The 24,671-nt window shown below is 44.0% G+C and overlaps 1 protein-coding gene across 1 annotated transcript; it reads right to left on the bottom strand.

Moving 5' to 3' along the window:
• Nucleotides 1-227: 227 nt before the first annotated feature.
• On the bottom strand, nucleotides 228-24,544 carry CYP39A1 (cytochrome P450 family 39 subfamily A member 1; the record flags this gene model as incomplete). Its single annotated transcript, XM_082306203.1, has 12 exons — nucleotides 228-299; nucleotides 1,432-1,519; nucleotides 5,435-5,523; nucleotides 7,217-7,312; nucleotides 8,202-8,335; nucleotides 9,392-9,482; nucleotides 11,386-11,484; nucleotides 12,996-13,089; nucleotides 13,924-14,073; nucleotides 15,790-15,964; nucleotides 17,273-17,408; nucleotides 24,368-24,544. The coding sequence occupies 12 exons, from the start codon at nucleotides 24,542-24,544 to the stop codon at nucleotides 228-230; spliced, it is 1,401 nt and encodes a 466-aa protein (XP_082162329.1).
• Between the last annotated feature and the right edge of the window lie 127 nt (nucleotides 24,545-24,671).

Here is a 24,671-nt window from a genome sequence, read left to right as displayed (position 1 = left end):
AGAGCTTGATTTTTCAATACTAGGAGGTAGGCAATCAGGTGAGGAGCACAGATAGGACTGCACTGGTATGGCATACCACAACACAGAGCACGTACAGCATTTAAAGTTGAAATTAAGAACTGCTAAGGCAGAGAACCTATCTGAAGATGCAGGACAGGGAAGCAGCTCAGTGGTCCATCCATCCAGGGGTGGCTGGCAACGGAAGGGAAGTTAGTGCTGGGCAGCTTTCATTCCCGGCATTTATACTGGACCCGGAATGGTGCCGTGGGTTGCTGTGTCCCCACCAAATGTAAAGGGCTCTGCAAAAAGAAGAAAATCAGTAGAAACATTTAGGTTAGTTCAGTTAATGGAATTCTCATCGTGCTTTAATACTAAGATATAACCATATTCTTGGAGCTTCGGTCTTAGAGAACCAAGACCAAATACTGAGACTGTTTCTTGGCTTTGCTGAAGCCACTGAGTAGAGCCTTCATGATTACTTTTTATTCCACTCACTCTGACAGAGGGTGACACGTGAGAGCTTAAGAAACTCTAATGGTTTTGAATATCTTCACCAGCGTAATTGCCTGTGGGTGCAGACCCAAGTTACAATCAACTGCAGTGAGAGCTGGCGTGGCAACACACCATCAGTCAGGAAGAGGCACCTTCCTCCACGTTCTGGGTGGACTTTCTACCACTACTTGAGATCAACATCTCACGTTCTTCAAGGAGAGCAGAGGAATTAAGTTCTCCCAGCTTCTGACTTCCAGCCTAAAGGGCAATCGTACAAAGCCCATGCCACTCTCAACTTCTCCCTCTTCTCCTTGGCAGTTCAGCTATAGAGCGTTTGTCACATTTAGGCTGTGACAGGCAGACGTGCTGACTTCGCAGCAGGCCATGTTTGTGAGGAACAAGGATTTCTGGAAAGTGGAAAGGACGCAGTGCAAACAGGGAAGGAAATTACTGCTGAGGGTGGAGACCGTGCCACTCTCCCTTAATGGTAAAACCTTTCTGTGCCACAGTTGCTCCTACAGTCTTACCCTAATCACTTCTCTTCCACCCACCCCTAAATATGTAGTGGAAGAGCACTGCGAGTGCTGCATCTGATTTCACATCTTTAAAGTATTAATAATCCCGTTCCATAGTCATTGTTTTTGTGAATGGCAGAAAGCAATTACAAAATCTCTTGTAATGTTTAGGCAATGATGAGACAAAACCCTCTTGCAGGTGCATTCTTGTCTAGACAGCGCAGCCCCACTAACATTGCTGGAGTTACTCTGGGTTTTCTGAGTTAAAATGAAGATCAAGTTATTCATTACATGTTTTATCAACACTCCTCTCAAAATTTTGCTTCATTATACATAACCACAGTTGAACATGGTTGTTCAGCTGAGCGTGATGAATGAAGGATATAAAGACGTGGAATGCTATCTAAATGCATGGATCTTTTACCTCCTTTGGTACTGCATCCAAAAGCACAAATTCGTATTTGTATAGGAATAGCACAACGAACAACTGGATTTCCATGATAGCAAACCACCTGCAAGAAAAGGGAGGAAAACATTGGCCATCCAGCCTGACCATCACACGGGTGTTATCATCAGATAAGAAACAGGGTGTCTTTGACACATTTTACATTCCACGCTTTAGTTCTGCCTGAAAGTTTATCTTCAGTAGGAAAATATGCTGTGGCTTGCTTCGCTGAGCAATGAAGCCGAACAACACGAACATAGCGGCTGCCCCTTCATTCCGGTGAAACGTTAGACCGACAGTATCCCTCTGACACCCTATTTTAAAACAGCCCCTTATCATTATGGTTTTTTCCACTGGGTAAACATTTATGTTCTTCTAACGCTTGCTGCCTTGAAATAATTTCATAGGAGTGAGAAGACAGTCAAATATAGAAAAGGCTATATGACTAATTGTGCTATATAAAGTTATATAATACAGCTGGGAGCCTGATGACTTCAGAGTAGCTGTGACAGCGGGAGTTATTATTTAATGCGTCAGCATTAGAATGCAGTATGAGACCCAAGGGCATGAGTTTTTTTCTGTAACGCTCTCAGAAAAGTCCTTCTTAGTCAGTCCGGAGAAGATTTCAGATAACTGCAGGTGAACCCCTCTAGGCTATTATTTTTTAATGTTGATACGTACAAGAGGTTTCTGCATTCGGGCACTAACATGCACCTCTGCCAGGCCACGGGATTACTCACTTGCAGAATTTAGATGTAAGTCTTAAATACCTACTTAAAATAGTAATACTACCTTGGTCTTCTACACAGTTTATTTTCCATTATCTGAGAGATGCTGGAAAAGTTGGATAAAACAGCTATTGGGGAATTCACTGGGGAGAAGGCCGCATGACTGCACATGGCGTCAGCCTGGATTTGGCCCGGCAGGTGTGAAGAGGAAGCTAATAACCCCCACGAGACCCAAGCTAACTCCCGCAGAGCCATCCAGATCTGCACACGGAGCCACCCTGCGCTCCGGAGTGGGAGGATACTTGTTTGTTTTGGCATAGCTTCAGACCCGAATTATCTCCGTGATTTCACATTGGAATCACCTTGAGATAGGGAGCTTTTGGTGACCTTGGGCTCAGGGGAATGCAGTGCAGAGAGATTTCAGTGGAAATTAGCTCAGGTCAGGCAGGACTTGCTAGCCCAAACTCCACGCCAGCAGCACCGCACAAAGGTGGGCTCCTCACAGTCACTGCCCTGGTTGCACAGTGCGGCCCTTGAGGTCCTGCCTCTGAGCCATCCTCACTGGTTTGGCATGGATGTACCATGATGCAGCCAAATGCCAAAACGCCTCTAAGTTGCCCTGAAAGTGGAAATGCTGCACTTACAGAGGGCTGTCCTTCAAACACAAGCACAGCTGGATGTGGGCTGACCAGCTCTGACACCTCCGTACCCACGGCGGGGTTCGGCTGCAATCTGCCCGAGTGGCAATGGATGTAACTGGTAACAGACTGCAGCGCTTCATAGAATCATAGAATTGTTAAGGTTGGAAAAGACCCTTAAGATCATCGAGTCCAAGCATTAACCCAGCACTGCCAAGTCCACCACTAAACCATGTCCTCAAGCACCACGTCTACCCGTCTTTTAAATACCTCCAGGGATGGGGACTCAACCACTTCCCTGGGCAGCCTGTTCCAGTGCCTGACAGCCCTTTTGGTGAAGAAGTTCTTCCTAATATCCAACCTAAACCTCCCCTGTCGCAGCTTGAGGCCGTTGCCTCTCGTCCCATCGCTTGTTACTGGGGATAGGTCTCAAAGTGCTTTCTTTTCCCAACAGGCTGCTGTTGTTTTTCTGCTCTGCAAACAGAGACGCTGAGACACAAGGACGATACGCAACACACATGTCCGAGGGGGGCCAGAGGGACAGTCCAGGAGTGAAAGGCAGGACTGCGGAGTCCCAGTGCATCCTTCTCTCCCACAGCACATTATACTGAGCAGAAACCATGAGCTTTCTTGCAGCTAAATGCCCACCTCTCTTTCGTATTCGTGACTGAATTCTAGAGCAGTTTTCCTGCAGAAACTCTGAGTCACGGATGCCTTCCCATTTTATTTAGTCACAGGGGGGTTTGACAAGGATGTGCTTTCTGAGATCTTGCCCCCAGTGCACTGCTACATATTGGTGCTGTGCTGGAACCCAGGAGCCCAGCTGTGGATTGAGGTCCTGCAGTAAATGGAGTCCGAGAATGAAATCGTGGCCGTTGTGCTGAAGGGTTTACAATGTCAGCATAAGATAGGAGACAACAGACGGAGCCGTGCAAGACAAGCACAGTTGCACAGGCAATAGTCACCTGGTTCGACAAGAGTAGCTTCACTGCCATCAAATTTTTCTTTTAGGTAAAAGAGAAGATGGCTCAGAAATGGCTTTGTAGGAGCTCTTCCCATGTCAGTTTGCTAGAATATTTGACAAGTAAGTTATTATCTAGCTTTCAGTTTGATTAAACTAGCTTTTTAATTTCACGATGAACTTTTGCAATGGAGAAATGAAATGTTTTATACATTTCATTTATAAATGACAGCACTGAATTAAATGAAAATGCATCTTAAACTTGAAATATCATTTTTTCATTCAGTCATACCAAAGAAATCTGCAACCTGGGATCTAGATACATCCCTTGATTTCATTTCCTTTCTTCCAAGACCACCTCATTATTCTTTTAGAACTACTGCTGAAAAATGTGAAGGTGTGTGTTACCATGTGGACTGCCAAAGGCTCTGAAAGGACTATTTGTCTCTCAGCAAGAAAAAGATTCTCCACCCGTTGTCTATGTAGAAATGTTATCATTTTCTTTCTAACCATAAACTTATTTTAAAGATATTATCAGAGTCCAGAGAACAGCCCGAACAAAGAAATAGGTCAGTATATATAAACAAGCAGCTTTCAGAAACATTGTTTTGTAGCTTGTCCTGTACCTGCGGATGCCTCTTGTGAATTCTGCTGTCGCCCTTGCTGGGAATGAGGCTGTGCTCATATTTAGCTCAGGAAGATGGTACAAGTCACGGAGGTACAGCAGTGAGTGAGCACTTGCCTCTGGCAAGCCTAAATAGTGAATGCAGGTTTATTCATTTTGTTTATGTCTTTAATGCCTTCACAAAGTTTATCTGTCAGCCGTGTCCAGCCTCCTATGGGGTGCAGATTCAAGAATCCAGATCCTCTGCAACACCCTCTGGATTCCTTGCTCCACATGGGACTCTTGAGTTAAAGTGACTAGTTTTAAGGATTCTTGGTTACTTGCTTCTTAGAGGAGAACAGGTTTTGAAGGCAGAGAATTGAGCATAGATGTTTGAACACAGAAACGAGGAGCAGCTGGCTCCCTGGGACTTGTTCCAGGAAGAGGGACAGCAGAGAAAACAGCAGAAGGAATGCAGGAAGCATCGAGGCTGGCATTGCTGGAGGAGTGAAGAGAGACAGGATCTGCAATTGAAGCCATTGTACAATTGCGTGGGCCTTAATGCAAAGACAAGATTTAAACAGAGAGGAGACAGTTAAGACATATGAAGATTAGCAAAGATGTCAGTGGCATCACAGAGGATGGCAAGAGAGTCTCAGACCAGAGCAATGTTCTTTAGGTTAGTTTAGAACTGGTTTATGGCAACCTAAAAGCCTGTGTCTGTAAACTGGCGTGTTTGTAAGTGGAACAACTCTCCCTTGATGAAAAGGTGCCTCAGCAGCAGCTGAAAGTTGACTTTCCTCCCTGGGGGATAGCCCTTGATATGCTGGTCTCAGATTCTGCTTTTATATCGTGACCTAACCTGTCTTTTCCAGGAATGAAACCACTTTCAAATCAGTTTAAACAAGGTCCAGATAATACTGAACATTAAGGCACTGACAAAGAGCAAAGCAATGAAAACACTTTATCTCCAAGTGTAAGAGGAGCCCAGTTCAAGAGAGTTGTTCTCTGCAGGGTTTGGGAATAAATAAACCCCAGCTGTTTCACTGACCTTCCTGGACACTGATGCTTCCCTCCTCCGAATGCCACAAAGCTGTCCAAGAAAGCATTCTTCTCTAAATTTGCCTCTTTCCAACGATCCTGTGGGAAGAAACTTTTTTTTTCCAAATCAGCCTTATATAAATAAAGCTTAACTTTATTTCTCCAGGCTAAAAATGACCTTGGACAGCTAATCCTCAATACAGAGTTGCACTAATGCCGTTCTTTGCATTCAACCTGTTAGTGTTGGAGTCTGGATTCAAAAGTCAGCACCAACTCAGGGAAAGAAATGAGGGTCCAATTTCAAACATACTTAGTGCTGGAGAGGTTTTCAAAATCACCCCTAAAGCCTTCTTCCTATACCTCCCCATTTTCCTAAATCCTGCGGTCTTGAGCATGCCTACAAAAATGCGACCTTCTCCTTTTAAATATATGCACATTCAAAGCAAATGTTCGACCCATACCTTCCCTCAGCCACAAAATCGTATGACGGCACACAAACGACTCGTGCACGTCTGGCACGCAAACCGTTTCTAAGATGCTGTGCACAGATAAATGCCAGGTGTCTGAGCCGTCACACAAGAGAAAGGCCAGGATTGCACCGTCCCACTCTCAGGTGCAAGCCAGTGTGTGAGAAAATGAACCCTTCTCAACAAAAGCAGCCTGTCTGTACCCAGAGGGCTCCTTGCTCCATCAAGTTGCTTTAAGAGAAAAGGAACAACACGAGAAGCAAAGCAATATCGGCTAAAGTTTGGGTGGGCGACACTGACAGAAGTAAATCTCTTGAATGCTGGGCGACAAACTATACCAGCCTCCAGAAACTCAGTGCAACTCTACCAAGGCCTTCAGGTAACACCCCGCCAAGTTTATGGTGGCTAACTCCTCTGAGGAACCTGTCTGAGAGAAGATGCAATCTTCTCTTTGTTTATTTTGGATTTTTTTTCAGCTTGGGCTGTTTAGAGCTTTCTGAAGAGGAAACCTGTTAGCATCGAAATCCAATGAAAGCAAGACAAAAAAATGTCAGTGGTGACGAAGCAAGGCGATACCATTTGGGACGGCAATGTCCAAGGGGTACTCCCCTGTTCCTCATGGAAAAAGGGAGAGTTTCTAAAAAACAAGCTACCTTGCCTTTTAGGAATAAAGTTACTGAAGAAATAAGCTGCCGCATCAAGGTTTCTGCTTAGGGTTTCAGACAAGCAGGGATTCTTATGAGGGATTTCAAATTGCTGAAGAGTTTGCTAAAAGGCAAGTTTTGTTTAAATTACTCTTTGATGTATTTCTATAAAAAAGACAAACCATTTTACAGTGGATGGTGCTAAAAAGAGCAGTAACAAGCCTGCCCACGCGGCCACCTGGAGTGGAATAATAATCAAGAAACTCGAGATGAGCTACTGAATTAGCAGAGCTAATATCTACCCGAAATCATCTGACTGGAAAGACCAATGAGCCTGGGTAAATACGTGGAGATGAGCTACACAGACAGATGCCAGGGGGAGGAGAGCACTTGGAGCTGGGTTCAACAGTGAAATCAGTGGGGTCTTTCCATGGTGGGCTTTGAATCAAGACCAAAGTGATATACAGTAGCACCATATTATTTGGAATACAGAACTGAACTTTGAAGTCTTACTTATTCCTACAGGCTCCTCCTTTTTGTGCACATCTTCTCTGTACACAAGGCCATCCTCCAGACGATGGGGAATGCCCCACTTTAAGCCAATTTGTCCATGTGCTTTTGTTGTGAAATATAAAGAGGAAAAAAGACAGCAAAATGCCCATGCTAGGAGTGACAACTTACAGGTTTGAACATTTCTGGGTCAGGAAAATATTTTGGATTCCTGTGCAACCAATACGGCGACAACATCAGCATGTCCCCTGCAGGGACGGTGAAATTCTGGAAAGGAGAAAAAACTCTAAGAAAAGAGAAAATCACGGGTTCAGCTCACAAAACAGTCCCTCCTTAGTAGTTCTCTTCCATCAGCAGAAGGTCCTAACAGAGGACAAGTGAAGGTGGTAAAGCCACGGTGGGCATATTACACGTGTGAAGCTTCTTCTTGCTGTTGCCTTTTCTTCCATAAGAAAGACCTAAACTATAGAGAATGTGGAAAGACTATTTTTGTTCTTATTTGGTTTTTCAGGTATAGAAATAACAGAAACATTATTTCTGGCTTTCCCACTTCTTGACGTACCATGTGAACTGGTATTTTTTTCTAAATCTTTTGTTAAGCACTTCCTTCAAAACACAAAGAACTTCATAGAAAGACTTATAGGACAATAGACCTTTATGGGACTTTAGTAATTTCTTAAATGGGCATGAGTGCTGATTCCTTAAGAGAGAGTGTTTTTCTCCCAAATATTTATTTGTTAGACTCCTGAACGCTGGCACTTCCCCTCTAAATGGCACTGAAGAGAACAAACAGAAAAGAAGGAGCTTTATCAGTTAATAAATCATGGTGCCTTTTACTGTATTTATTGTGTCCGATTACTATTTCATAGAGCATCAGCACAGTATCTCCAGCTCAGTTCAATTTAATTTAAATTCAATTCAAAACTGAAGGTAAAACTATGAGCAAAAGAACCAAAACCACTCTTAAATTAATGACAATTAAAAGAACAAGGATGAGTAAATCTGTTAAACTAAACAGAAGTTGTATGTGAGATTGTGGAATGTCTCTACTATTTTAATTTTGTCTAGATCTATTGGGAAGCCACTTCCCAGACAAAACATACAGCATCCTTTTGGGGAAAAAAAAAAAAAAAGAAAAAAAAGAAAAGAAACTCACCTGAATTCTTATTGGGTTTACTACTTTCTTGGTGATTGCACCTGGAGACCTCAGCCGTATGGCTTCCAAGGTGCACCATTTAATAAAAGGGAGCTTCTTAAGGTCCTCTTCAGAGACTTCTATTTTATCTTTACCTGTTGTGGCATGAGAAAGAAGAGACTGTATAAAAATTAGATTTCATACTTGTTTTGATACATGCTGACATGTCTTGCTTTAGACCTTCTGATAGAATACCTCAAGACTTTAAGACTTTGTTTACACCCAGAAATTTTCTTTACATTTCAAAGTAAATAAATGGACCAAAATCAGTACAATTTAAGAACAGCCACTGAAGATAATTTAATAACTGTAAGGTAGCTGTAGATACGGCTTTTGCCAGAAGAGGCCAAACAAAGTTCATCTTGGAAGTTAGGAGTCCCTGGACTTTTTCAGTGCTTTGGTAGGACACGGCGTGGGAATCTCAGGGACTGTAGGCACCAAGACAAGTAGTCAAGGCTGAGCTCTTGGGCTATGTTAACACTAGCAAATAAAGCAGGGCGAGAGAAAGGCTTAAGCACTGGTTCACGATTATCCTTATTGGTTAATTATTGGCATGTTCCTTGATGTGGTTTTGACTCATGTCAACCAAGAGTCTTCCATGAAAGTCTAAGCATCGTTCAGGGGACTGCATGTGTGAATAACTGCTCCCAGGAGGTGACTGTTTTTTGAGGGAAAGAGATTAGTCATGTGGGGGTGAATCATGCTGGACAAACGGACCTCAGATGAGAGAAAAGAGAACAGTTCCCGGCCTGTTTTTGCACAGAATAGCTGTAACTCCAGGGAACATCACACCACGAAAAGCAGCTGAATTGAAAGACCTCATCTGACCCTACCATAGATGCATGAAAAAAGCACAAGACTCGTTAATACAAATCTAGTTCTAAATGATAGGTGAGGAACGAAGAGACAAATACACACGGTTCTTTTTCTACCTTCTTTTGCTAACTTCAAAGGTGTTTTTGCTTAAAAGTATGTCTTGAGCATACACTGAGTAAAGAACTCTGAGCTGGACCCTATGTTATCAGTAGTACCCTCAGCAGCAACATTTGTTATTCCCAGCCATTGACCATTGGCCGCTGGGCCCATTGGTGCTGGGCCAACACAGAATAAATCATTTCTAAGTTCCAGAAGGACATGATCAGATTTATTACCTGCTTTGCCAAAAACAGAAGCCAGGTCTTCCATGATTTTCTTGTAAATGGAAGGATAAGAGAGTATGAAAACAAGGGTCCAGAATGCAATCTAAACAGAGATGAAAGTACTTTAACTCAGGAAAATGGCACAGAATTACAGTATCTTTGTAGCACATCACAGAGGCAGGTGAAAACATTGGCACTTTTTTGGATGTGCCTGTTGTAGCTGGGATGCCCGGGGAGCTGTGCTTCCAGGGTAAATCCACATCTAAGGGCTCAGATCCCAGGAGATTAGGTCTAGTCATCTGCTGTGTACTTATCTTCAGTGAACATTACATAGCTTTGGCTTTGAGCTTTGACACACAGAATCCTTTTCTTTAATTTCCAATAACTAGGTGTTAAAATGAATTACTAAATCATTGTGTGTGATTAGATTTAGCAGCATGAATGGAAGAAAAATTGAATAGTAAATTCCTACTAATATTAGCAGAAATGAGGTGAAATAATTTGCAGGGCATCGTCACAGTGAGTCGCACTAAGATGGGCAGGAAAAGTTTTAATTAACAGCAAAACAAGCAGTGGTATATCCCCTTCAGAAATAATTTGCTAACTGATTATGCAATGAAGTTGAAAATCAAGAAATTTAGGAAAGGAGAAAATCCTCTTAAGTCGGATGAAACCAGAAGGACACGCAGCACTGCCAGGACGCCCTCCCCTCTTGCTGAGCTAGCGGGAGATGCAGCCTGCACGCAGATCTGGTCGTGGGCCATCTGTGCTGGTGAGGGATGAGAACTCTTCCTGTTATTTCCCAAATAGCCCCACGTGGATGCAGCCCTCCTTCTGCAAAACAAATCTGGTCGCTTAGTTTTCTTGTGCAGCGCTTGGATGCCGTGGCTTCGCTCCATGGGCTGAGGAGGGATAACGGAATTGTTTCAGATAAAAGGGTTTAACGCGCTTGTAAAAATTCCCCTTGGAAGGTGAAAGGCCTTTTTTCATCATTCCAGTCCCCGGAACAGTGGTTGTGACTATTCTGAGAAACAACGAAATATCTGTTTGTCTATTTACAGCTGAATATTACAGAAGTAAGTAATGACAGTGTTGTGGAAGGAATGTCAGTTATCCTGATAACAGACAGCAGGCTATGCCTCTGACTTATACCAACATGTGAATCCACAGAAACCTCACTGAAATGGATGAAATTCCTTTAGGGTAAATTGTAGTAATATCCAGTCTACAAAAAACATATCCACTAGGAGTACATATAAAAATAACTCACTATCATTTCTTTCTAAATCACATCTGTAACGGACGTAACTCTGCTGGAAAGAGCTTAGTAGTCATGGTCAATAAAGGATGTTTTTGCTGCTATGGATTCTTCATCTAAGAAATTCCTATAAATGTCTTTGTTCAGCCTAAGCTGTGTTAGATATATCGGGCTTGTTAGCATGCATACATCTGTATCATTAATCTGTCAAATCCGTTTCTAACACAGACAAAACTTAAGTGGCAGTAGAATCAAACTATTGCTTTTCTTCCCCTGAAGCAACACTGGCATTTGTATAGCAGATTCCCCAAAGCGAAAGAGCCAAATTCACTCAAGGATTTACACACAGATGAAGTTACTCTATATCATGCTTTTGATATTCTTTACAATTGATAACACCAGGCCATTTAAAATAGAGTCTCTACTATAATACAGCCACAGTGCTTCAAAATAAAGTTAAATGCTCTTCGCAGCTTAAGACTGTGATCTGAATAGCTATGAGACATATGTTCCCGAAATCTTATGATAGAGGACATAATAATTTAGGAAAAAAACAAGAAGAGCTTTTCTTGTCATCGCTTCTGTGACATTGCAGCCTGGGTATATTTGTAGTGATGCATGTGGGAGTGATAATCCCTTCTTTGGAATACACGCAGTGTGTGTGACCTCTGGTTCAAAGTCTTTGCTTTCCAACTACAGGCTTTTGAACAGGATCGAGAGAAGGTGTTTCTGTAGCCGATGTACTTACAGGGACAGCATTTGCTTGGGAAGCCCAGAGCATCAGGAGACCGTAGTTGGGAGCTAGATGTTTTCCTTCCAAGTGATCCAGGAGATGGTGCAGTAGTGTCTGTTAAAATAAAAGATAATAATGTGTATTTCCAAAAACATACTAAAATCTAGTTTAGGGTAGGGCTTACTAGAATTCAAGGCTATAACGTAAGACTAGCTTATCACAGAGAAGTAATGATGTTAGTTATGGTTTTTTTGCAGTCACAAAGCTGAGCTGACAGCTGGTAGGAGAAAGTGAGACTCACTCCTAGGCAGAGGGCCAGAAGAAGTCAATGCACCACGTGAATCCCTACTGAATACTTGCATTGCCCTCCATTTTCTTAAAGTTTTTAGGGGATTTGGTTCCCTCGCTCCCCATTGTTGCCTGTATGTGGAGGAAAGAAAAAAGAAATCTATTCTTTTTTAATTCCTGCTCTACTTCTCTACTTTAAAGAACCTGAAAATGGGACCGAACAAGTTGAATGAATGGAAATGAAGAAAATGTTCTCTCTGTTCCTGCCAAAAAGGTGCTTGTTATGAAGAGATGGTCTGATACATCAGCAAGCTCCCTAGCTCCAGGTGCTTTGGTGGTGACCTAACCAGTGACTTCAACGCCTTGATATTCTTTGAAACTATAGCAACTGTGTAATGTTCTAGGATCAGCTTTTGTTTATAGTATTTCCTTAAATACAGGGCAACCATGCATTCAAGGCAAAGCTACCTGTCTGCTTTTCAGAGGGGAAAAGGCTGACCTTGAATAAAAAAAGACCGCTCTTCTTTCCCCATTCCCACCCAATCTAAGACACTGAGTTCGTGCCTCCTACTTCCTGCACCTTCTTACCTCCCACCATCCCCTCTCCAGCCCTCTCTTTCCTTCCATTATTCTGGTTTATTTTATGAAAGAAACAGTGGTATGTAAAGCTTTTAAAGTCTAAATAAAACCTGGTTTGTTTAATGATCTGTTCTATAATCATTTGGTAGATCAAAATTCCCAGGCCAGTCTGCCCTCGCGTTTGTCAGCCGTACAGACAGAATTCTTGCCATAGCTAAGGAGAATAACCAGGGGGACAACTTATCACAGCTTTGACACAATCAATATTTAGGGTACTTGGCTTCCAATCCAGTAATCTGCTATTTTCTACTCGTCTGGCTGCTGGAGGATCTACTCACTCTACACCAGGGTTTAAAAATAGTACATCGAAGGTTTTGAAATTTCACAGCGCGGTGCCCTCAGAGAAATAACTGAAGAGGTCTTTCTCTCACCTCTTTCAGCTGCTCACTGCAACTGCGATACCAGAGGCTGGCGATGGGTCATAGCTCTGAACCCTTGGCTTAAAATTCCCCAGCGGAAGATGTCAATTCTCAGAATTGTAGGAAAGAAACTAAATTGAGGAGTAGGACTCAAAATTATGGGTCTGTCCTAATGTAGGTGACAGCAATACCGGACAATTAAGGCACAGCTATCAAAGCTGACATATTTGGCTTATTTCTTCCAGTACTGAAATAATTCCTGCCCTCCATTCCTTCAGCGAAGGAATACATACAATATATACAACGAAGTCATCTTATTTCGTAGCCTCGGATGTTTACCTTGGATGCAGTCTCTGAAGGGTTGGTCCTTTCAGCATCTGACACTACTTTCTCAAATAATTTTAGAAGCCATTTTTTGGATTTAGACCAGTTCCTGTGAAGAAAAGCAACAAACCAGAAGCAGTTAAGTGAGGCAGCACAAACTGACATTTCCTTTTCCATGAGAAGGACTCCGTGGTTTCTTTCCAAAAGCCCCTGGGCAGCAGTCAGTTGATGAATAGCCAAGTGTCAATCTGACTGACAGTAGTGTCGACTTCACCTTGGCCAGATCTCACCTTGCAGCCAGCACCTGTGACTGTAAGACTCCCAGATTTTCATGTCTATTCCACTACAGGTTTTCATTGTGGCTTTGCACAATTGCGTAGGTCAATCTTTTCAAGAATGACCTCCCCTGAGAAAATGAAGGCCACATTTTTAGAGCATCCTTAGTTCTTTCTGAAGGCTATTTTGAGGTGCTCAAAGCGCTGTCACAGCCCTGAGAGCACTGACAGGCTCCCTTCCTTCGAGTTTGGTTGCCTCTACCCAAGGTCAGCTCTGCGACAGTGCAGCCATGTAACCTGGGATCAGTCTAGGAAAACATTTAAAGTGTGGGAAAGAGCAGAGAGATGCCTCACTGGGGACCCCCGCAGCTTGGGACTCACATTTAGGCTCAGACCTTTGCCATTTGCCCAGTTCTGCTGCTCCCTGACAGCTCCAAGCCGGACCGTGCCCACCTAAGCAAGGTTGTTTCTGCTTTATGCCAGGAAAATGCAGGAGACAAGGTCAGAACTTTTTTGAAGCACCTAGCTGAAAGCCTGCCTGACCCGAGGGTGCACTGTCGATAAAGACAGTGCATCACCCTCCAGGGGAAATGTCTCTCATGGTTGATATCCCAGCAAGCAAAATGCCTGTAATGGGTACACCACGTGCATCATCTCCGCTCCGTTACCTCAGGAAGCACTCGGGCATCTGAGAAGCGTATTCGAAGTCCTCGTCATACTTCTGAAAATGTTCTTCAAACTCCTTGATTTCACTCTGACTTGTCGGGCAGATGCCTTTCCCAAACAAAGTGTTCACCACTGCTGGATACATGACATGCCTGCAAGGACAAGATCCCCATGACTTACAGGCCCCAGGGAAGCTGGTGCAGCAGTTTTAGGTCAGGATGCAGCACGTTGAATTGCCAACACTACGAGTGCAGGACTCAAGCGTCACGCCAGTATGGAAGGGCTGGCACAAGGCTCGTACCTCACTCACACGCTTATGGGAGACTTTAAGCAGAGGCGGGGAGATACACGGACCTCCGGCTAGTCCTCTGCCTGTGGCTGAACTTCATCAGTTAGCGTTTGGTCACTCACGCAGTGGCAGAAAAGCTCTGGGTGCTGACATCCCCTTCTCCCCATCAACCACCCCTCTTATTTCAGCTTAGCCCAGGTGGACCTTCCAGGCATTGCGCAACCCTTTCTGCAGCCAGACACCCTGAGAAATCATTCCTCCGGCTGCAGCTTTGCTGGACTGAACAATGCTTCTTTTGTTTTATCTCGCTCCTTCCTATTTTCTCCTCTGTTATCCTGCAAACTCTGAGCTCATTCCCCGGGCCACTTCACCCGTACTCCTGAGCTCTGAGAAACCCTTATGCAGTCTTTGCTGGGTTCCAGCCACTGCTAAACACCTATTTCAGGCAACGGCTCTTTCACTTCCTTGCTTTTCTACAGATCATAAGGAAGATGGAGCCACCTGCTGGCTCTATGGATTTAATTTTGAGGCAGCTAAACAACAATTATGCAGGGCATTGCATTCCAATTCTTCTATCCTGTGTTGTCTGGCAAAATCATAAGAACAGATGATAGCACAGATTTACTGTGGATGACTCTTATGGTCACAGCCTCCTTCCGGCATCCCTCTGCTCCGGTGTGGGGTCCTCCACGGGCTGCAGGTGGATCTCTGCTCCAGCGTTAACCTCCATGGGCTGCAGGGGGACAGCCTGCCTCACCATGGGCTTCCCCAGGGGCTGCAGGGGAATCTCTGCTCCGGCACCTGGAGCACCTCCTCCCCTCCTTCTGCACTGACCTTGGTGTCTGCAGGGTTGTGCCTCTCACATATTCTCACTCCTCTCTCTGGCTGCAGTTGCCCAGGAATTTTTTTTTCCACCTTCTTAACTATGTTATCCCAGAGGCGCTACCACCGTCACTGATGGGCTCGGCCTTGGCCAGCAGCGGGTCCGTCTTGGAGCCGGCTGGCATTGGCTCTGTCGGACACAGGGGAAGCTTCCAGCAGCTTCTCACAGAAGCCACCCCTGTAGTTCCCCTGCTACCAAAACCTTGCCATGCAAGCCATACAGCAAGATACAGGTGTTGCCCCAGATCATGAAACTCTCAGTAAAGGGATTTTTTTACATGAAGGATGACGTTCCGGCAGCAAAGTCAGTTGCAGAAGTCTTATTTAAGCTTTGGGCTAGGCTTGGCTCAAAACAGGCAGGGAAATTTTTCATCCTGCTGCAGATCAAGCATTTTGTCTGTCCATAAGTTCTTCATAAACATATGAAACTTTCATCCCATCTTTTGGGAAAGAGGGTTTGTTGGAAGATGCTGTGGTTTCTTTTTTTTTCCAAATAGGTAATTCAGATGTTTCTCCTAACTGGGAGAAACACCTTTAGATGAAACCCTGTCCGCTCTGTGAGCCACCCGAAACTGTGAAGCAGTGATGAGCACCCTGACACAGCTTTTCTAAGACTTGTGAGCCTGAGCTTTATGGTAACATCTCTGCTCCCACACAGTTACCCATGCCTTAGAGATGTGCTGCAAAACTCCCTTACCTTACCAGGTCGTTGAGGTCGCCTGCGCCCTCCGCGCCCAGGTGTGCCATGTGCTCATGTAGTTCCGTACACAAAGCGCCCGTGAATGTGTGCAGATTAGAAGGACCCATTTTTGCCTTCATCATGCTGTAGAGGTTACCATGGTTCCGATAAAATGCTTCTGCAGGGACAGAAACTAAATACAAAGAGAAGCAGAAACGTTTTGGAAAGTAGATGAAGTAGATTTTCACTGAAAGATAGAGTGAAAATTTTTACACATAACCTGTGACTCTAATTTAAATGCCTTAGCCCTCATTTTCCTAGAGTGAAATTCCCAGAAATCTTCCTTCTAACCCTGTTAAGATTTTGGTGAGCCCTCTGCTTCTACCAGTCTGTGTAACATCTTCCTGCCTCACGAAGCTTCAGTGCCAGAATCAACAATCCAGAGATTTCCCCCCAGCTTCCATGTGGATGTAGAGAGATGTGCATGCGCTCCACAAAACCAACTGACATGAAAAAGAAATTAACCCAAGAAAAACCAGTTTGGGTCTTCATGCTGCAGTACATTGTCTCAGTCATACCAGGAGAGGCTGAGAGAGCTGGGACTGTGAAGCCTGGAGGAGAGAAGACTCAGGGGGATCTTATCAGTGTGGATAAATAGCTGGTGGTGGGAGTAAAGAAGATGAGGCCAGGCTCTTCTCCGGGCAAAAGGCAATGGGCACAAATGGGAATACAGGAGATTCCACTGAGACATAGGAAAATTTTTACAGTGAGGATGGTCAGACACAGGAACAGGTTGCCCAGAGAGGCTGAGGAGTCTCCATCCTTGAAGACACTCAAAAGCCAACTGGACACAGCCCTCAGCAACCTGCTGTCGCTGACGCTGCTCCGAGCGGGGACGTGGACTAGGCAACCTCCTGCAGTGCCTTCCAGACATGGGGGTTCTGTGATTCTGTGACTCAGTCTCTCTGCCAACTTGCTTCTCTCTCATTTCACAGCCCCAAACTGGCAAACTACTCAAAGAATTCCTGTCTGCGCAGTCCCACATGGATATAAGCACGTGAGCTGGCGGAGCATGCCACTGCGGATGGGCTATATACCTCATCCCTTTCTAATCACTGCTGTACTATAGGGTAACAACTAATTATTGCTACAAGCTGATTTTCAAATTAAATGATAGGACAACATATTACTGCTCCAAACCATGGACGGTGAAGTGTCTAGCTGCAGAAAAGGACCTGATCTCAAACTGAGGTTGCTTGATGATAAAAGGGATAACAGTCTCTGGTTCAGAAACCTTTGATCCCTTGAGACCGAATCCAAATCACTTAGCAGGCTGGATCTGCATGTAGGAATTTCATTTCACCTTCATTTCGTAGCATAGTCCTGGGTTAAGATAAGCGTTTAAAGCATGATCAAAAAGCCAATGGGCTTTGGATTGGGCTTTAATGTTCCTGGGTAACTAGATCTGATTTCCATTAAAAAAGAGCTAGGTCTCATTTACCTGCATTCTCGACAGCTTGTTGTACTGCCTGTTCAAAATTTAAGTCTTTAGATTTAAAAAATGCTTCAGCTCCTTCTTCCTCAGTCACAAAAGTAAACCGCTTTCCCAGAGCGAATATTGTGAATACAGGCCCATGCTGGAACAAACAAAGATTTCAGGTTACTGTACTGTTAACGCGTTTGACGGGAGCCCCAACAGGACTTCAGTACTGCCGAGAGGTCAGGAGGGAGCACCTGGTCCCTCCTGCTCTCTGCACACCCTGGCCAGAACTGCACAAAGATGAACATGAATCAGACCACAATTTGTAGACTGACAGACCAGAAGGGGACATCACAGCCTGACCTCTTGCAGAGTAGAAGAGGTTCCTTCTCTGAGATGAATATTTTATATTTGAATTACATTGCAGTTCAAACAATACAACCTACCTGGATTTAAAGAACCCAAGTGATGGATTATCTACTGCATCCCTTAGCTGTCATAGCAAAGCATTGTAAAAATCCATAATCCTACCTATTTCAATCTACATTTTCTTAACAAAAACTCCCCACTCCTGCATCTTTTTAATGTCTGTTTTTTCCTTTTCTTTTCTAGTTCAACAGTTCTGCTAATACCAACAATTTTTTTCTTGTACAGGTGTTTAAAGATTAATATCAAAATAGCTAACAAGCTTCGAGCCGAATAGGTGGAGTTTGTTGAGGCTTACATTCAGGGCAGGTTTTTGATGCCATAAATCATTCTTTCATTTTCCCTTAATCCAATATCCTAGAGCCCTCTCAAAACTTTCAGCAATACGTATTCACTTCTGAATTCCTACATTATGAAAAAGATCACTGATACTTGTAGATACTCTAAACTAGTGAACAAATGTGCCATACCTACTGGCTGTCAGATGTAGGCATAAAAAAAATCAGAAATAGGAAATGAAGCATCTTTAGCGTCTTTTTCTTAGTCAAGGCAATTTCTGCTCACAGGCAAGAGCCTTGGACATCAAAAGCCCAGCATTTACATTTATATGCACACCACCTTCTTTTGGCAAAGTTATTAAATATGTGGAAAGGTTTAGGGCTTTCGTGAAGTCTCTAGACACATCAAGAAACTTGATTTTCTTTTCCAGGTTACATTGCTGACAAAGGTGAGAAAAAGTTTTCTGTTGGAGTACTGAAAAGCCTTGAATCCACTTTGCTCACATGGTTTACGCCATTGACTTCAACCATTTCTTTTGTTGTCTGTGTCTGTATTGTAAAGCCGGCTTCATCAAAAGCTCTTTGAAGCCAAAGAAAAGATTCCTCTTGACATCAATTGGATTTTGATTGTGTCCTTCAACTGTAAATTATTAAAGAAAGAATGACTGTTTAAACTCTCTGGGTGACAAAATATTGTTTTAATAATAGCGAAATTGTTAAAGTTGCTTTGTTATGGATAATAGCATGTCCTCATCATCAGGCTGGATAAAACCCAGTGAATTTGTACTGCGTTTGTTTTTAAATTAGATTTTTTAAATCTTAAATTAACATTAAAATGTACTTAAACTAATTTTAAAATAAAATTAAATTTGAACTAATAGTAACCTGCAATAACACTTAATTATTCAATTAAGGTCGCACTCAATTAAAGATTGGAACACTTTATTTGAGATGATTATGTGTGAGCAAGTTGCCTAAGCTCCCATTACAGACAACAGAGATCGAGTCTAGGCAGTCAGGGGAGCCTAAAACCCGATTCATCTGCCCACCTCTGCACACCTCTGTTTCCGAAGGGGAGCTGAACCGCCCTCGGACTCCGCTGACAGGACTGACTACGTGTCCACTGACCCTCAGTAAAGCTTGGACGTCTTGCTTACCTGTAAACACCTACACAAACAATCTGGTTTTGAATCTCATCCAATTTCCTGCAATCTAGTTAGAATAATTAAAATGAAACCAATATCAAACAAAAATGAAATTAAAAAAGCTCCACGAAGGACCTCCAGAACAAGTCAGCTTCACTGAACAGCACACTGATGGTGGATATTTGAAGACATATCTTACAGAAAGCAGAATTCTTTTGTCCAAACAGGAAATTACAAATATATATGCTATCTGATAAAGTAAATGTAAAATTAAAATACTAAAAAAAGGTTTGAGGATCAAACTACTAACGGCAATCCCCACCCCCAGTAATAAAGACTTTTCCAAGCACACCAGAGGCAGGAAGTCTCCTAGTGTGCTGCTGAGCCTGACAAACGCTCAAAGTGTAAAGAAACCAAGTGGGGAAGCAACCCGAGTTTGCGATCACGTCAGTTTAAGCCAAGTCCCACCCTGGAGCCTTTCACTGCGAGTGACGGACCGAGACCTTGTTTCAAAGGAAGTATCAAGTCGAATAGACTTAAACAAGTGCTAGGTAAATCAGTGATAAATACTTCCACTCAAAACTCTAGAGGGATTAAAATATGAAGTTGCAGCACTACCCACTGTGATCGGTTAACTCACCCTCAGCAACAGGAGGATGGGACAGGCAAAGGCGGTGCCTTTCTAGAGAGCTCCTGAAGGAGGACCTGGGAAGCCTCAAAGAGTCATTCCAGCACTCAGCAAATTTTTACAAGCGTTATTAAAGACCAAGATTAGTAGTGGATATATAGGATGTACTAAAGAAGAGCCCAATACAGCTTTTAGGAAGACATAAGGATGTGTGGCCTTAAACATATTCCTCATTCATTCCTTAGAAGGAATTAAAAGTTTACTCGTGATCTGGAGTCATTTGGCAGTCTAAACTATGGGGAGACCTAGAAACATCACAGAAGAAGGCGGCCTGGAAGAATCACATTCTGAAATGACTCCAAGATCTATTATACAAGTACTAGTAATTAATTTAGAGCTCCCACCTTGCTAGGAAAGGAGCAGAGAAAGGACAGCAAACAACTAAACCCATCCTGTGCCCACATCTTCAATTTAATATGTGTATCTCTGCCCATTCCATCTCAGCAGGATATATTGAGCTAGAAAAGGCAAAGGGCTGGCCAGCAAGCATGAATGGAAGTTTCAGTAAGAGGAGACTAAGTGGACTTAGATCCCAGGAAAGGTGAAAAAAGAATAATTATTCATAATTAATGTAAAAGCTACTGGGCACCTCTTAGAAGCTAGCTGGTTTAAAACCAGAGAGAATACTTTCTTCATATGGTTCACGGTTAAATTATGGATTCATTGCTGTGAAGCCAAAGTTATCCACAGGGTAACAAAAGAGATTAGGTTATCACAGTCAGATCACCTGGATGCAAATTCCAGCCTAGGAAGTCCCTAAACTGTTGATGACCAGAAGCTGGGAAGAAAAAGCAGAAGGCGGCTCCTTACACCTGTTACTGAGCACCTACTAATAGCTGCTGTTTGAGACGGACATCTGAATAAACAGATTTTTCATCTGTCCCCGTATAATGATGCTGATGTTCTAACGTAATACAATCAGCTACTGCAACAAGCTGTCAAGCAGTTCTGCATCTACCATCGTTGTGTTATGGGTGGGTACCAACGAAGTGTGGGCACTGCCTGCCAACACTGCACCCCAGTTTACTGCTCTGTCTGAAACAGGAGGCCTGATGACATTCAGAGATATAGAAAGCAAAACAAAAACCTCTTAGGATTTAGGGCCTATGAAGCTGCTTTCACTCGTGAAAGCTCTGGTTTTTCCCCAAGACTGTGAAACACTGCACAAAACAGCAGTGCCATGATCACAGGCAGATCTGAGCCTACAGGAAAGTAACACTCCAGAGAAATAAAAACAGAAAGATGTTCTCCAAAATCCCAAAGGACAGAAACCAGGGAAACTGCCATTTTTCCCAGGGGCGCTGCCAGGCAGGGAGCCACCGCTCTCGGCTGAGACAGCTGCAGTGGTGTCAAGACTCATGTTGGGAGCTGGGTGCACTGGGCTGGTTTTCTCTCCCTTGGCACGCACGCACGCACGAGTTCAATGCCATGTCCTCCCTCTATCTCAGGGACTTTGGCATTTTGGTCTTCTGTGCGTGGGACCAGGGTCACAGACCATTAGCGACTCAGCTGTGGACACTGTCTTCAGAAACGCTCTACCAGAAGCCTGGTCCCCTTCTCCAGCCTGTTTCCCCTCCATCAAACCTCACGCAGGATGCACGTCCCTTGCCATGTAAGCCAGCGAGCCATCCCTCATGCAGAATAAGGCTGAGAGGCATCTCGCCAAGTCCCGAGACGTGGCACCACATCCCAAACGCAATCAACACACTGAGGGTGATGTATGGATCCACAGGTCCATGCAACAGTGCCCAACAATCTCCTGGGTTTAACTGAGCTTTTCTTGCTAGCTTAATTAGCAAACTGATGAGAAGCATCTGAAATTCCTTATTAATTCTTGTCACGTTTGCCAGGCAAAGTGGGGACCACGTCCTTTGAGCCCCTCATTAAGCAGCTCTACCTCTATTTTATGTTGCACGGTGGCTCTGGTTGCCCACCCTGCCCATCCCAGACCGCCTGCAAAACTGCTTTAACTAGCCAGGCAGCTTTAGGAGGAAGAGGTGGTATCTTTTATTAGACCAGAGATTAAATATTTTATTAGAGCAGGGGATCTTTCTTCTCTTAGACCCACTGATGACACAAGGGGAAAACCAGACAATTCTTCCAGCCCACATCTTCTTCTGTAGGAGGAAAACAGAAGCAGCCAACTTCAAGCAAAGTGCAGGTTGGAAGCAGCGGAATTCTGGTGTTATTCCAGGGCTTGAGAGAAAAAACAGTGAGGGATATACACAAAAGGGACAATAATAAGAAAGCTAACTCTTTAAGAAAGAAAAATAAATGAGTGTCACTTTGACAGACTGAAGGATTAATCCAGGGAAGGAATTTTCTAATTGCGAAAGCCTCCCCTGAAGGTAATGACCCTACGGAGCTGAAGAGGTTTCACACTGCCTAGAGCCTGTTTCTGCACTAACTTTTACGAGGGCAGCTTGCTCGTACGAGGGACACTTAACCCTGTTCTGGCAATATTAAGGAGCTGAGAATTATTGCAGACGTATTTTGCAGCACCTGTTTTATTTGGCTGTACTATGCTACCGTGCCTACTCCTTTACGAGGGAGCAGGCAGGAAAAGGCTTATCTTGCCTGGCCTCAGCACATCCAGCTGGTGTGGGAGGTGGGAAGGGAGGGGACGTGCCTGGGGTGTTTGAGGAGAGGAAGGGGAGAGCCGGGGCAGGGAGACTGCCGGCTGGTGGGATGCTGGTGCTGCAGGCAGCCGGCCTGGGGGTGACGGACGGAAAGGTCCCTCTTGGCCCCTGGGGACCGCAGGGAGAGGTCACAAGTCACAGGGAAGCTGAGTTGCTGGACTCAGAAAAAAGTCAAGGATAGGACCTTTCGGTCCTATCTGCAAACACACAATAAAGGCAAGATATGTAAGAAAGCCTTCCCTTTCTGCTTTGCCTTATTTTGAGTTTTCTCCCATTGAAAATGTTATCTTGTTCTAGTTTCTGTCCCAACAAAGCCTGGGGTTTATAAAGTCCTCCAGGTGTTTCTGGTGTGTTCAGATGTGTCAGCAGCTGCCATAGCACCAACAGCGGCCTAAAGGGTCTCCAGGTAAATGAACATCAAAATTAATGGACCCAGAGCCACTAAGTTTGAATTTGTACTTCAATACGTTCTTTAGTACGCAAAAGTTCTGCTCATTCAATCCGTGAATGAACCCCCAAAAAGGACTCTTCTGTCAGGGTTGTTTTAGAATTTCGCCTAAGAGATTTTGCTAAAAGCTTCCTGGGAAAAAAGGCAACTAAAGCAAGCTTAAGTCATGGTGAGACATCTGTCCCCAAAAGGGACTGCGCTGGAAAGGACAGTTTGGCAGGCTGCTTTAATTGGGTTGCCCCCAGGATATGTTTTCAATGGAACAAGGAAGTTCTCTAACAGCCTCGTATCAGAGGAGTCAAAGAAATATTACGATATTTTTTTTTTTTAAGGGAGGCTTGATCAGTTTATTTAAAGGATTATATGGCATGTTTTCCAAAATAGTAGAACAGACTGGAATGAGTTTTCTTCCACTCCTACACTTCTGCCCTAAGATGAATGAACAAATGACCCATCATGGTACGCATAGATAAAAGATAAAGACAGAGTAATACAAGGTTAAAACCCGCCTGTTGAGCTCAAAGAAGCCAAAGAACTCCAGATCATACACATGAGCTTACTCCATGGTGCACCCAATGTGGTCTAACACAAGACCGACAGCTCTCGATGTTCCTGCACCTCATACTTCAGCTGATTATACCTGAACCTCTGCTTTCATTTAACACCACGAGTTTATAACCACCATGGCTGCGAAGAAGTACTTACAAATATGAAATCTAACAGTTCAAAATGAGAAAATAAATCTTAAACATCCAGTATTTATTAATATTTTCTTTTCAAATTTCAGGATGTTACAGTGGTTTCATTTTTAGCTAGTTTTTGCAAGCAGTGGGCTGTGCGATCCTTCAGTATCGAACACTTGGGGCTGACTATATTGCAGTAGCAGGTGATATCATCACTGAATGAAAACGGGAAACTGGGGTTTACGTCAGTTACTCTTAGCTGCCTAGAAATTAAGCATCTAATCTAACTTAATCATTTAGAGTCTCTCTATCAGACAGACATAGAGAAAGAAAGGCATGCCCACAGGGTAAATCTTCACACCCGTCTTTGGTAAGTTTTTTAGGATGGAAAAAGTTGCCTGCCGAGCATGCGTCTCTCTTGAATGCTGAGGGACACCAGCTGGTACTCGGAAATCTAACCTAACTTTAGGCATGCAAATAATTAGTCTCCTGGTCCCAGCGCCTGGCACAGGGCTTTCCACATTATCTGAAACCAAGATTAACACGTAGCCAGACTGCAAAAGCAAAACAGCAGAAGTGCTGGGTCCAAACAGGATGATCACAGCACGGAGATCATGCTTGGATTGGATCCACAACTTAGACTGTGTTACTGGTAGAAAGCCGGTCCTTCATGAGCTAAATGCCCCTGACGTTATAAAACGTGACAGGAGAGGGGCAAACTTAATGCAGAAGTTTCTCCTTGCCTTTCCCCTTGCAGGCAGCCACCCTGAGCACGCCCCCACGAGCAGGCACACCGCCACAGCCATTACCTTGCTCCTAGCTTGCTCTATAAACTCCAGAGGAGCTTTCCCAAACTGAAACGCAGCTCCAAACCAAGGGATCCAGCTCCTGATGCAAGGAGGGGAGCTCGGGTTTCTCAGCCGAAACAAAACAGCCTTGACAATAAGAAGTCCCAGGATTGCTGCCAAGAGGAGAGCAAGAGCCATTTTGCCTCTTCGCTGCCTGCCGCAGCAGCTGCTCCGCCTGCTGCAGCGCCCTGCGCGGCCGCGCTGGCCGGGATTACCCGAGTCAATGAATAGGGCCTCTCTTCCCAGCCTTGCCAGCTGATCACTG

The sequence above is a fragment of the Platalea leucorodia genome (genome assembly GCF_965183815.1).
Source record: "Platalea leucorodia genome assembly, chromosome: 3".
NCBI lineage: Eukaryota > Metazoa > Chordata > Aves > Pelecaniformes > Threskiornithidae > Platalea > Platalea leucorodia.
This window is presented reverse-complemented; position numbering and strand designations above follow the sequence as displayed.